At 42.2% G+C, this 15040-nt stretch overlaps 1 protein-coding gene across 7 annotated transcripts in view; it reads right to left on the bottom strand.

Annotated features, from left to right (window-relative positions):
- SIPA1L1 (signal induced proliferation associated 1 like 1) overlaps positions 1-15040 on the bottom strand; it is a 431752-nt gene that overhangs the window by 69018 nt on the left and 347694 nt on the right. For all 7 annotated transcript variants that reach the window (XM_090033264.1, XM_090033262.1, XM_090033261.1 and 4 more), the window contains 2 exons: positions 5643-6219; positions 4024-4298 (listed from right to left, as the gene is read on the bottom strand). In XM_090033264.1, coding sequence (XP_089889390.1) covers positions 4024-4298; positions 5643-6219 — 852 coding nt within the window. The remainder of the gene's footprint in view (positions 1-4023; positions 4299-5642; positions 6220-15040) is intronic.

The following is a 15040-nucleotide window of genomic DNA, read 5'->3' as shown; positions in this document are numbered from 1 at the left end:
CTTCCATTCCCTGTATGCCTTCTTTTTGAATCCGAGGCATTTTAGAAGCTCCTTGTGCAGCCACATTGGTCTCTTGCCATTCTTCTTTTGCTTCCATTGTGTTAGGACAGTTTCTTGTTGGGCTTCCAATACTAGTCTTGCATATGTAGAAAGAACACTGACAGAGATATTTTGATGTTTCTTCTGCACAAACTAAAGATAGATAGATAGATAGACTACAGTAATAGCTGTGTTAACCAGCATGTGTGGGGAAGGGGGATGCTGAGCATCTAAACATTCCAGTTATCTGAGGCAGGGGTTTACAACCTTTTTGAAAACCCATGTGGAGCGGAAGCTGAGGGCAGGAGGGATGGCGGCAGCTGCATGCTGAAAGGCGACAGCGCAGGGTGGTGGCCGATGGCAGCGGTGGCTGTGTGCGAGCTACTTCCCCCACCCCCCCGCATCCAGCCAGCCAGCAATTCTGGTCAATATAGTATTCTGGAGAGTAGAATGCAGGTTAACACAGCTTTTACTGTGTTATACAAATATATATTTGTAATATATATATATATTTGCTTCCCAACAGACAACATCACTATCTTCACACTTACTTCAACAATCACTGATTCCACTGACTTCATTGATTATACAATGAATGAAAAAAGTCACTGGTATCCCTCTCTAGTTTTTTAACAAAAACAGATGAATGTTGCCATCCCTTTTTTTTCTTTTTCTTCTCTACACTCTATTCCTCCCTTACTGTTTTCCTAGTAACTCATTACTCTTTTTTTTCAACTAGACTCTTCTCTTTGTGGCTCTAATGAGGTTATGTAGTTCTTCCCCATCTCTGTCCCTCCATTTCAAGGACATAAATCACCCCATTAAGTGAACTTAGGGGTTCTACTTTACTGGTGCCTAGTTTTCAAAGGCCACTGATAGATGCTGCAAAGAAGGTGTGATGGGATCTGATGTACAATCCCAACAATGGCAGGTGACATCATGATTGTAGGATCAAGAATCAGATCCCATCACACCATAGTGCTGGTGCAAGGGAAGCCTGGGATCATGACCTTGGGCCCTCCCTGCACTAGCAAACCTCACTCCTGTGGTTGGGAGCCTTGTCAGCTGATGGGGCTTCCAGCTGCAGGGATACAGGTTGCCTCTCTCCCACAACTTCCAGCTAGGAACTCCTAACACTGACGGGGTTTCCTACCACAAGGGTGTATGGTGTGCCCCCCTGGATAAGTGCGCCATGCAGGTATTGGAGCTTCCAGCCACAGGAATTCAGAGTGCCCCCTTGCAGCTGGGAGCTGTAAACACTATCTGGATTATAAGCCTTAGGGGTGCACCCTGTCCTACCATGACTGGGAGCCCCAGCAGTGATCAAATCTCCTACCTGCAAAGGGGTGCCCCTCCAAAGCTGGGAGCACTAACTGGGGCTCCCAGCTGGGGAGCTCAATGTGCTGACAACTGCTCCCAGCCTTCGGCCCACACAGAGGCTGGGAGCACTGGCCAAACGTTAACTTAAAGGCGTCATAAAAACCAGCAACAAACTTATTGCACATATATTGTATAATAACTTTGTCACTTATCCCTGGTTTTATCATGCCAATAACTGAATGAACATGTGGCCAGGTCACTACTTAAAATGTGATTAAATCAGTTAATCATGTCTTAAGCATAACGTGTCAGAGGCCAAAGATGGCAGAATGGTTTTGTCAAAAGGACACTAGAATGGGAGTCAGGATACCTGGTTCTCTATCGATTCTGCTACTGACTTGCTACATAACTTTGAGCAATTCACTTCACCACTGTGCCTCAGCTTCTCCTCCCACTCTGTCTGGTCTATTTCAATCAGAGACTCTTTGGGATACAGGCTTCCTTTTTCTATGTATAGCCCCTAGCAGAATGCACCTTTCATCTAAGTTAGGGTTCCTGGACATTAGTGTAACATGTTATCATTCTCTGGATGCTACAGAGAATGGATTTTAGCTCTGGAAAAAAACTTGCTAAAAATATATTGTTTTGTGTAAAGATATAACCAGAGTCTTTAATGGTACTTTTATCATCCGATATTTAGCAAATGACAATGGTAAGGCACAATTTATAAGCCATGATGATTTCTGGAGGCAGTAAACAAGCAAAGGACTTTGAAACTGGGTAAAAATACTATGATCATTCGCTCACTAAAGGACATGCTGGGGAGAACATTTTGAAAAAATACTGTGATCTCCTTTCCTGCTGTGAGTGTGGATAGACTAATGTTAATCCGGCTTTTGCTGTGTTTAATTTAGTTCAGCCATGGTTCTGGAAATAATGGGATCTGTGCCTTCTGTACAGATTTTTTATGTACTAATCTTTTTGTCATGACTGTAGCTGAACTTTCCATTTGCTCATCCTTCCAAATACAGTAAAAAAGATTTTCAGTACCTCACAGAAATGACCTTCTGCCATTGCTCATTTAAATCCCTAACATGCATTCTATTTTGCTTCGACGATTTAGGGACAACTTAAGCCCTTGCCTCTTTTCCCCTTCATTTCACTGCCAGTTACAAAATGGGTTAACCTGGCTGTGTTCTTCTGGCAGATCTAAAAGATCAAAAACAAAAAAGGGATTTTTACACTGCAGACTTCTATCTTCCTTGTCAGGAAGGTGGTCTCCTTTGCTTAGAGACAAATGATCAGATCTCAAAACAGTAAGTGTATTGTTTGAACTCAGCTGCCAAGTTCTCAAATGTAAGAACAAGAATTGAAATAACTTGTCTTCCATCTCATTCTTCAAGATGAACCTGCGAGCACAACTCCTCATCTCATAGTTTTGCTTTGCAAGGAGTGCACACATATTTGATTCCTGTATTTTGTTTTCTCTTCTTCCTGGCAATTTTAGCATAAATCTTGAGCTAAACCTGACAAAGTATAGTCTGTACCATATTCTTCCTTCTTGTTTAAACATTGTTTGTGAGGAATTAGTAGGTGGTGTTTTGGTGACTGGAAGTCTGATTCAGTGATGAGAGTAAAAGACTAAAAGACATAATGGAGAAATTTCAGAGGAGACCGATAAGATGATAAAAAGCTTTGGAAAATAAAAACTCTGAGGGAATATGAAATTGAGACTATTCTGCTTAGCAAAAAAAGCAAAAGATAAAGGCTATCCATTATAGAAAAAGCTACATTCAAAAAGCCATAAAAGCAATAAATAAGTTGACAGCTAGCCTAGGGGTTAGAAAAGACTGAAAGTGATGTGGAGGCAGCTAACTCCACCACTTGGCAGAAGGGGTATGTTTACACCATGTTTTCCATGCAGTCTGCCAGGGACACCTCATGATCATGCTCCCCACCTCCCCGAAAGCATCCAATGTAGACATGATTGGTGAGGTTGTTCAAGGGTGCCCACTTTGCAGTTGCAGACTTGCCTATGGCGGGCATAGGGTGATCATGGAATTGCTTCAATGGCACATTTCTGGAGCAGGTGGGTGGAATGTGCCAAGACACATTTCTAACAGGCCCTACAATAGACATCGTGTCAACATACCCAAAGAATCTGCAGCAACTTCTCTGACCGATGCACACAAAGCACATATAACACTGACAAAGTCCAACCTCTCTTGGTTGGGGGAAAAGGGTAGAATATTTGTCTTTTGATGGCATCTGGGAGATGGCTCCACAGAAATCCCTCTGTATACAGGAGAACAGGGAAGAAAATGGATAAAAAGTATTTCTGACACATCAACAATACATTGTGCTTGAGCCAAAAATAGTTAGATCTCCACAGGGAGATTATAAGATACTTCAAGAGATTCATGTGTCTCATGAATTTTACTAAGCTATTGTACTTACAGTAGATAATTTATGGAAATACTGGCAGTTTGCCCTATTCTGTCCCTGACACTACTGGATGGTGTACCATAATTATTTTATGACTTTTAGACTAGCCAAATTCATTCCAGTATCAAGGGAGAGAAAGTGTTGCATTTTTTAAAGACATTAAACTTCCTGACCAAAGGTGGTGAAATCAACAATGCTCATTCATTGCTCTTTCAATACCTGCGTGGAGTACAGTCCTCATACGGAGGAACGATGACAACCTTCACAGTGACTGATGTTCTCAGCAGATCAATCATTTGCTCATGGCTTAGCGTGGCTACTGCCACTTTGCAAATCTCTACTAGTCGGCTGCCCTGACGTAGTCCTGCCTGCCAAGCATAGCCATAGGGCTCAACATCTGCCACAATGCCTTCATAGTTTACATGGAAACCAAGCTGGCCCAGTCCATTCCTGCGCAGGGTCATCTCTACTGTTTCACAGCCTTTTGTCACAATCTGAGCATTGAAATAAGGAGAAAAAAAAAAAAAAAGGTTTAGTGCAATGAATTACATTCAGTAAAAGAGGGGCATAAAGGAATGTGTCTATGTCTGAAAACTGAAGTAAAGAAGGAGAAATGGGGAAATGGCACAGAAACGCTCAGTCACAGGGCAGGTAGACATACTATTCACACAATTACCACCTGAAATTAATCCTGAAACTAAAACTGTGTATTTTAGGTAGAGTTACATGGACTAAACCACTATGTTACACTTCCAATTAAAATTTTCACTATTTTCATAGAGGAACAAGGATTTCTTATGGTGGTATCTTTTATTGGACCAAATATGTAGTCTGGATAAAGTTAGATAGGCTTTCTAACGCAAGACATTCTTCATTAGGTCTCCGACGAAGAATGCCTTGCGTTCAAAAGCTTGTATAACTTTATCCCAACTATATAGTTGATCCAATAAAAGAAACTACCCTAAGAAATCTCTGCCTCTTGCATAATTTCTGGACCATCACTCTGACACTACTGACGTCACAGGAACATTCAAGGCATGTGACAGCAAACAGATAGATGTGCAAGCCTATACATATATAGTGCTCTTTTACTTAATCTTTCATTGTATTTTGGCAAGGAGCAGTTTTATTAGGTCTATGGATATTTCACTAAATTACCATTAAATTTGGTGAAACTAGAATGTTGTGTCCCTGTTTTAACATGACAAGCAAGAATGAAAACAGATTTTACGTAATTAATTTAACAGAACATGCTTCTCTCCTTGCTAATTTTATTATTTCCCTCTTAAAACACAGTTGAAAAAGCAGAATTAATACATGCTGCCTTGTTTAATTATTTGGTTGGACAAAGATTTTATACAGGCAGTAACAATGAAACAAATTGCACACTTCCTCTTATTTGTGTTAAGATAACATTTCAGGCCTCAATCTAAATTTAGACCTCACTGTGTTAGACAACACACAAGCACAGATTGGGCAGCCCTGACACCAACAAACTTATCTCACTTGACACAAGACATAACAAGAGAATATGATGAAGAAAAACAAGGCTAGAACAACTAAGAATGTAACTATTTGGGAATTTACTGCACAACTTATTAACTTTCCCAAAGTACTCATTTCTTTTCTCTTTCTTTTTAAAATTGTATTGTGGTTACTTTTCACAGACATATAACCAGGTAAGAAGGCACCCATTTCCTGGTAGGTATTTAAATAGAAGTGGGTTTTGAGGATAGGAAGAATCGGAACTAGTCTAATGGACTTAAACACAGTTATCATAGGCATGGTAAATTTATCTATTATCAAACTCCACATATAGAAGAAAAACATATTCTAACCTCAAGCCTTTTGACGATTTCTTTGATATCATCAATGTTGTTTATGAAGCTCTCCAAGGAAACACATTCACCCCGTTCATAGAAGATTTTGACATTTGCGTCCGTTGAAGTCCACCCTATCACATCTCGGCAGGAACAATTGAACACCACACTCTTTGTATCCTGCTCAATAAGAACTACAAACTCATTAGAGATGCCCAGGAGACAGTCTATTTCTACGCCCTTACTATAATCCTTTGCACGGACACTCCATACAATGGCACCAGAACTAGAGAGCTCTGCTCCTTGATAAGGCTTGGACTTTTCCTTCTTTTTTGAGGCAAGTGAGATGAAGGGGAATTTGCCAGAAGGATCAATAGGTGTGTTGGTGACATTCTTCTCTGCCAGGTCTTTCAAGTACTCTTGACGGGTCCTGGTGGCCATGGCACGAAACTTCTCTGATTTATGAGCAGCATTCTCTGCATTAATGACCTTGGCCAATAAAAAGTCCCTGAACACATTCGATTTAGGAAAAGTGACACCTTTAGGAATTGGTGGTCCAAAGGATGGTACATCTCTGGATCTTGTTACAGCAACACTAGAAGAAAGAGGGAAGTCAATTATATATGGTATGTCTCAGTATACTTTTATTCCTCACCCACAGTTTACTGAATCTAGGGAACTCATGAAGCAAGCATTCTCTGTGCACCTAGTTATTTGCAAACAAACATGCACCAATGCAAAACCAAGGGCTGTCTGACTCAAAGACATTTAATGAATGTATTTAATGAAGAACTGATTTTTTTAAAGAATTGCTAGCTTCATGAAGATTTCTATAATACACGCACATGATTGTTTCATTTTTTTAACTATTCATTCTTAACAACTTTCAATTTCTTGCTAAATACACCATTAAGTAAATACTAGTGTTTGCTATATATAGTGTGCAATGTAAAAAAAAAAAAAATTTCTGCATACTGGAAACCTATAAAAACACTACGTTTGCATGAGTATTTTTTGCATGCAAGATCTTAATATTTTCAGCATATTGAAAACATGTTCAGTTATACTTGTGGTATATTTATGTTTTTTATGTATGTTTTTTAACTACTGTATAGTTATAATTTAATGATACTGGAGGTATATCTTGTTTTATAATATTTTCATCCTCTGAGTGGTACATGGGTCACCTGAAAAATGACAGAACAGTTCTACCCTCAGTACTTATTAAATATTTACATTATTGCAGATTTATAACATTAAGTTATTCTAATTAATCATAATGCAAGAGCCATAGTCAATTAATAATATATCATTCTTGATTTTAGTTTGAGAATTACCAGTCCTTTGATGTTCTATTTTAGAGAGATTCACTCAAATTTCCTCACAACACATTGATAAAAATGGGTGCATATACTCTAACTGCATGCAAAAGTTTTAAAATTTTTGCCTGCATAGCCCTACATTAGAAGAAGAAAAGTTATCTTCCGAATCAGCCAGTCAGAAGTGAAGGAGAGGTGAACCTATCCTAAACTTCTGTTTAATTTACCTGTTGAACAAAATTACTTTTTAAAACATACAAGTAAAAATTGTTAGGCTTCTACCTCTCTTTTCCAATACTTTGTCTCTCCTTGAGGAATCTCTTGGCAGATGTAGGGAAGACAGGGAGAGAAGGGTGAGGGGAGGAAGAGAAGGGAGAACAAAGGGAGAGAAGGCTCTTTTCTGATGACCAGTAATACTGGAGCTGTTTTGAAGAGCAGCATAGCACATATGGAGCATGGATTTCAGTTTTCTCTTTCACTATTCCTCCTCAAATTTTCCCCTCCTTAAAGCACACCTGTATCTTAACATGTTTATGGACCCACAAATGCTACTTACCATTTTCACTGCCCTACTCTCCCTGTAAAATAGAGTTAGTAACAGATATCTTTTTCAAAAGACATGTTCAAGATTGATAGTTGTGCTTTGCCATTATTATTTGACACAGAGGTTAGGGACAGACATTACACATAAACCAGTTTAAGTGATGAGAAAGTAGTTTAAACCTGTAACAGAACAGATGTTCAGTGCACATCAACCAGTTTGAAAATGGTTGAAACCAGTTTGAGATAAACCTGTTTGAATGTAGTATCAGACTTAAGTGATTTGGCTTAAACTGGTTTATGCAATGTCTGTCCCAGACTCCTTCCTGGTTTAAGTTAAATCAGAGTCCCCCAACATCCCAATGTCGTCTGGGCTGGGCAGGGCTCTCTGCTCCAGAGAAATGGGCTGCTCCCTCACAGGAGCTCCAGCAGAGATTTGGCAGCTGCCTGGCTTCCCCTTCCCCACCCCCTTGCTCAAGCAGGGACCATCCCTCTTCCCTCCCACAGCACAGATCGTAGCCAGCATGTGCTATGGTAACTAATGCTGAGAGGTGTCTGTGCAAGGCAGAGAGGACAGTGTCCACTTAGGGCTTTTTGGAGCTAATCAACAGGTAGCTGGTAATGTCCCTCCTTGGAATGTTCCCTTCCTTGGACTTCCTTAAATTGGTATAGTAAAAGATATCAGATTTACCCAAAGAACCTTGTCTGCCTTTCCTTGGAAAGAGGTGTTTAAGAAGTGCTTAAACTAATGAGAGAGGCTTTGTTTTCTGATAGGGTGTTAAATGCTGATAACAGAGCTGATAAATGCTCTGTTATCAAGGGGCAGGGGGGGACCCCTCCCTAATCAGAGCCTCCTGCTAGGGCCTGGCCATGCCCTGCCCCTAGTTCAGCACTTTAGAAGGGAAGGGAGGGCTGCTTTAGTGCCCCCCCCCCGCCCCGACTTCTAGCCTGAGCCACTGCAGGCATGTGCCTGAATTTCCTCAGTCCAGAGGGGATATCTGCGCAGTTACAAACTGGTTCAGCCTAGCCAAGTTAGATTAACCTGCAAAGATTGAAGCAATTTGGGCTCAGGCTTTTTGAATGTCTGTCCCTACTTTGAAAGTCTGTCCTTCAGCAGAAACTGGTGCATCCAATCTTCAGAGAAACTCACCAGGTTTTGTCTTCTCAAAATGGCTTCAATTACACAGCATGCTTTATGAAACCCGGGCCACAAGTGTCCTTCAGCTACAGTGGCCTTCTCAAAGTGGCTATTAAATTCAGGTGTTCCCAAATGAACCCAAACTGTTGAAGGGAAGATAGTTTTATTGACTGCTGTCAAGAGGCAGGGAGAGGCAGGAGAATAGAGGGATAGAGACCACACTAGTTGAAAGCAGTTTTTGGCTTTGTTCCTGTTGAGAACAACAGGAACTTGAAACCAATGTTTGAGGTTTTCTCTGGAGGAGGACTTTATTTAGGGTGTGGACATTTGGAGCAGCTGGAAAAAAGAAACATGAGCTGCTACTCAGGAGCATGTAACAGCTGCTGTGCTCTTACTGCTACATGTGCTTGGTCCTGTAACTGTAAAAGTGAGCTTAACTGCCCCAACTTTAACTCTGGATGAAGCAGGGGTAAAGTTGGTGTGATTTTGCTACAACTGTCATGGTCGCAGGCTCATTATAGTGCAACAGCCACTGTCAGGTTTGGTACAGCAGCTCCTCAACCCCTTTTGAATGTGCTTTTGGTGAAATCTGTCCATGTACTTATTCTCTGCCTAAGAAGCAGAATCTCAGAACCAGTCATCACTAAATCTAGTTTCAAAAACTATCCACTGCAAAAGATTCCTCAAGATTCATACCTTTTCTTTATGTAGGCCAGGGTTGGTAAATATATAGTCTGCAGTGCCGCGCCATCCAGCCCCTGGTGCTGCCCCTCTGAATCTGATCTGACCCATGTGGGGTGTTCCCACAGCAGTTTCACAGGACAAATTAGGCCCACAGACCCCTACCCTTCCCCAGCATACATGATTCCACAGCTGCTCTGGGACCAGCACCGCATGCAGTGTAGATCCTAGAGTGGCTGAAATAGGCAACACATGCAGCACAGTCCAGCCAGAGTGGCAGCCACATTGCATGTGGTGGCTGTTCTAGCTAGACTGCACAGCACACAGAGCCTGCTCTGACATGTGCACTGCACAGGGCACCTGCTCCAGCTGCTCCAGGTGCCACATGCAGCACAGGTCCCAGACTGGCTGGAGCAAGTGCTGTGTGCAGCTCAGTCCCAGAGTTGCTGGGCAGGTGCCACACATGGTGCAGTCTCACTGGGTTGCTCACCACATGTATGAGTCCCAGACTGGATGGAGTGGGCATTGAATCAGTTAAGCTGGGAGAGTAGGAGGACAAAGAGGAGGGGGTGGGACCCATGGGCCCAATCCAGCTTGCAGACTGACCGTGCACCACTCATCTGGTCTGCGGGTTGAGATGAATTTGACACCCCTAGTGTAGACAGACCATGTTGAGCTGGAATAATTTGGGCCAAAAAGGCTTTATATAGGATTCATTATCGATGAACATGCTCCTTTTTCTTGTAAATTTTCAGAAAACTATTCTGAGCCCAAAAGGAAAGCACAGTACATTCTTCATATATAACCAAACAGTTGAACACCTGCTAAGATGGCTTAGCTGGTGTCTCCACAAAAGCTTTAAAAACTCTAAATGAAATAACCCAATACTGCAAATACATACATTCTGCTCCCCCTTTCCCCCAGACCTATTTGTCTGCTTTTACCTCCTTTGTTCGTGTTTCTCCATGCAGATTTTAAGCTCTTCAGGGCAGGGACCATGTCTTCATAATATATTAACTGTTCTAGTTATAATCAGGAACTGACAACTTTAGAACTAGACAAGGTAGCACAACTTAAACAGTGTTTCGGATGCAGAATACTGGCTGCTGACTGGCTTATGAAATGATAATTTAGGTATGGTTAATTCTGCATTCAAAACTATGATACATGCCAGATAAGCACAGAATAAGCACCTATAGGTATTTTTAAAATGGTTTATGTCCTAAACAGACTATTTCTGGTACATTCAGTTATACAAGTCAGCCTACTCTTCATATGTATCAACAAAAAGCAAGAAAGGGAAAGGATAAAGGATTCAAAGTAAGCGTTATCTACTTTTTTAAACTAGGAGATGCATTAAAAAAAGTCAATAAATAGTTCTGTCTAGAAAACAGACATAATAAAAAAAGCAAGGAAGGAGATTAAATAGAGCTAGTGAGATAAATGTTTGTAGGTTGATTTGACTGTGCTGGCTGGTTTCTGAAGACTTTGCACAGAAACATGTCAAATATTCTCCATAATTTTCTTAGATCAAAACTGAATTAATTTAGCACCGCAAAGCATGTTTTCCCTCACTTTCCGACTAAAAATAAATTACTATTAGAAGCTGCTCAATAAAACACTCTTAGGAAACTCCCTGGAAATAAGCAGGTAAGTTTCATGGCCTCTATTGAGGAAAGAAAGGTACATGTTTACAAATGCATTCTTTTTTCAAATGTCTGCCTTTGGTTCTCATGAAAGGAAATGATTGACAGCAGATGTTGTTGAGGCACAGTTGTCCTGACTGGCCACTTTCAGCCCAATCTGTATGAGCAAAGGGCTATCAGGCACCTCTGAAAAATCTGGTCATTCGAGTTCAGCTGCTAATCCTGCCTCAAATGTATCATAAACAGGGTTCCTGGTTTCCCCTGATGAAAAACTGCAAACTCTCTGATAAAACTCCCAAACCTGTGATTAAAATGAAAGGGCCCCCACAACCATCCTGGCCCAGCTGGTGCCCCTTACTGCTCCCAACAGCTCCCTGGCCCCGCTGGTGCCCCTCACTCCCCACCCACAGCCCTCCTGATTCTCCCCAACCCTCCTCCCCATCCCTGCTCCTGCCCCTCGCCTCCTACCAACTCCCTGCCCCCCCAGCCCTGCTGGAGGGAGCCTCCACCTGCCAGGGACCCAGGTCCACTGCCCGCTGGCAGGAAGCAGCAGCTGCTGCAGTGTAGCGGAGCCCAGCTCCTCCCTCACCCCACCCGCTGCCTGCCTGCTGTGGGCTCAGGTTGGGGTGGGGCCAGCTCCCTGCTGTGGCGCAGACTCCTGGGGGAGTAGGGAGGACCTGTGCCCCCCCAGATCTGTGCAGGAAAGCTGCTTGCCACTACGGGCTCCGTGCTGCTCTGGTGATGTGTCCCCTGTGCGTGTGGCTGCAGAGGGGGCAACAGCGTGGGGTTGCGTGCAGGGAGCATGCTGCCAAGGCAGCATGGAGCTTGCAACAGCAAGCAGCTTTCCTGCACAGCCCCCTGTTCTTTGCAGTGCCAGGATGCACCCACCAGGCTGCAGAAGCCCTGGGAGAGGGCAGCAGGGCAGAAGCCCAAGCCTGCAGCTGGCACCCCACACACAGATACTGGGGGCACAGGCCCCCCCACACTCCCCAGAAGTGCATGCAGCAGCAGGGAGCCAGCCCCTCCAGCTTTCCCCCCAGATGAGCTGCCCGCACCCCCGTCTCACTCCCCTCCACGATCCTGTGGCTGTGCATTGCATCCTTGCGCCCCAAGCCACATGTATTGCCTGGCTGGGTAGCAGCCCCAGCCCTTGCCCAACTCCCTCCCTCCCTCCCTAAGAAGGCCTCAATTCCACACCCCTCCCCACACTTACCTGTGCCAGCTTCTCTGTAGGCTGCCTAGGGCATGTGTATATACATGCACATGGCGCCCCCTGCCTAACCTTCATTCTCCTGCTCCCTCCCAGCTCCCTGCAGGCTGGAACTGTGCCAGCCTGCAGAGATCTCTTTGAAAAACTGCAAAATCCACAGGTTTCTCTGGTAAAATGAGAAATCTGCGTTTGCCTCCTGTAAAAGGTAATAGCTGTGGTTTTCTCCACAGGAAATGGAAAACCTGGATCCTTGGTCATGAGCAGAGATTGCTAACTGTGCTAAAATGTGAAAGCTTTATTCTATGGATTAACACTGAAGATCCAGGAAACATACTTCACATATGATTCAAAGAAATTTATAACTTGATTTTATGGAAAATTTCCATTTACTGTGTTCAAAATCTTATGATGTTTGTACTTCATAAAAGAAAAATGGAAGAGACGTACTCCAGTAATAGAATGAGTCTGGTGGTTCATTCCAAATGCTGTTTGTTATGAAGTTCTGATCTAACCTACATCTGATTTTAACTCAACAGATATATTCAGAAAACATGATGAAACCTCAGGGCCTTTGTATACATGCATGCACCACAGTGGTGGGCACTTTGAAAAGTGCCTGGCGCTGTGGTGCGTGTAGTTGTATAAGTGGCAAAATGCATGTCACTGCTAAGAACATGGTGGTGGTGTGCTTCTGAACTAAAACACACTGGAGGTGCTTTAGTTCAAAAGTGCACCACTGCCATTTTCTGTGTGCTGAGGTGCATTTTGCCACTTATATAACTATGCGCTGCGTGTCAGCTTGCATGCAGAGTAGACTCGATTAATCGAGTCTGCTCCAATGCACTAGATCTCCAGTGCGCCCCTGCACAAAAGACGTATGAGTATAAATGCCCTTGCTTTCTAAGAAACTCAATGAAGGCTAAAGAAACCTCCAAAAGAACAAGGAAGCTGATGACACCTTTCATTAGATTTGTTTTGTAAACTTGTTTTCTGGCAAATGATATGCAAGTATGTACGTTATCACATTTTCCTTGAAGGGAGTGACAACATAGCAGAAACTACATATGAAGAAGGGCTCAAGTGGAGCAGCCATCTGGTTCTCAATCAGCTCCAGTGGTCCTGGAGGATTCATTTAATACAGGCTGCCTAAGACTTAAACAATTACTGTGTATAATGAAAGGCTACTGGTGACATTTTGCATCATTAGCTTTCTCTATAGTGTGAACTGTGGGGATAAGGATTTACTCTTTACCATATGGTTATCAATGTAGAACAGTTTCAGAAGGTAATGCTGCATATTTAGAGACCAATCCTTTAACAGATTATTCATTCATAAATGGGAGGGAGCATCCCTGGGCAAGATGGCCCCAATTTTACTCCTTTCATATGCCTATCTATATTTACTCTAGCACAAGTTTACACAATAAAGCTTCCTGGTCCATGGAGAATTCAGGAACTGTTAAACTGTTACAAATAATCCATAGAGAAAAATGTCAAATTTACTTTGAAAGACTAAAAAATTTTCAGAAGCAATTTGGATAAACTGGACTAAATACCTGCACTGGAAATAGTAACTTCAAGTTAAATAAAAGGTTTACATAACAGAGAAAGACCCTTACCCTCCAAGGTACAATAAGTGGTCCTATACCAACTAAGTCTTCACATAGGTATACATTCATCATGTCTGGTTATATCTGAATGATTGAGGCTCGAGTCTGAAGCAATGTTGTTGACTATCAAGACCAAACTAAAAGACTCATGATATTTCAAGTCTGAGCTCTTAAGAGTCATATGATTATGCGAGTACCTCAGACTTTATTTGAAAATAAAAACAGGATATTTCTAGTTACCACGGTTGTGATGAAAGGAGGTATGAAATATAGATTTAAAATGCAGAAAGCAAAAAACCCAGGAGAACCCCAAATTTGTTTAATGTAATAATTTTAACCATTTCTTATAATTTTTTAATGTTGTTTATACTTCTACAGGTATCTGTAAAATTCAGAGAAAGGATTTATTTCACAACTTAAAACTGACCTCTCAATGCTTTAGGTTACATAATTTTGTGTAAATGACTTCTTTGGCACACCTTCACTTAGCGGTGTGATGGGATCTGTTCCCACGTGCATGACAGGATGTGCAATTTTGGGACTGGCGATGAGATCCTAATAATGCTATTACTATGTGCCAATGCTTGCACTAGTACTTACTCCTTGCTCCAGCAAATAGAAAGCTGGGTGGCCAGTAAACAGGTGAAGTCCTGGGGCTGGGACTGGACTGCAGTGAGCTTGACACACAGGTAGAACCCAGGGCTGGGACTTCCATTCAGTTGATTGTGGGTCCCAAACTTGGGACCACACTAGGGCCAGTCCCAGACACCTGCCATGCATTGGGCTGCATGGTGGGGAGCATATTTTGTGTGATAATTACTATTACTACTTAGGATGTGGTTAACTGATTAATCACATCTTAAGTGTAATATCTGCCACATGGCCACATTAAATATGTTTTTGGTCCTTCCTGGACATAATTTTTCCACTAAACAGGAGCTGAAGGACTTAATAGGCAATATCTAGACAATCTGAGTAATAGTGGTCTTAGGGTAGGTGAAAAATCTCGTTTCTCTTGTCCTTTTTATTTAAGTTCACCTGATGGCTGCTCACCTAGGAAATACTAGTCTTAACAGTTATGAATGCAAGTGTTAAAAAGGTATAATGTAAAAAGAAAAGGAATATTTTAATAGACTATGTACAGTCAATCTACCTCGTAAAAATACTAGTATAAATATGGCGTATCATAGAGAGGTATGTGTATACAAAACTTAACTTACAAAGAGGTCTGGGTAAGTCCTTTCTTTACCTCTTGGAAGAAATGCAACACAC

The sequence above is a fragment of the Crocodylus siamensis genome, chromosome 2 (assembly GCF_052110815.1).
Source record: "Crocodylus siamensis isolate JL-2025a chromosome 2, ASM5211081v1, whole genome shotgun sequence".
Taxonomy (NCBI): Eukaryota; Metazoa; Chordata; order Crocodylia; family Crocodylidae; genus Crocodylus; species Crocodylus siamensis.
This window is presented reverse-complemented; position numbering and strand designations above follow the sequence as displayed.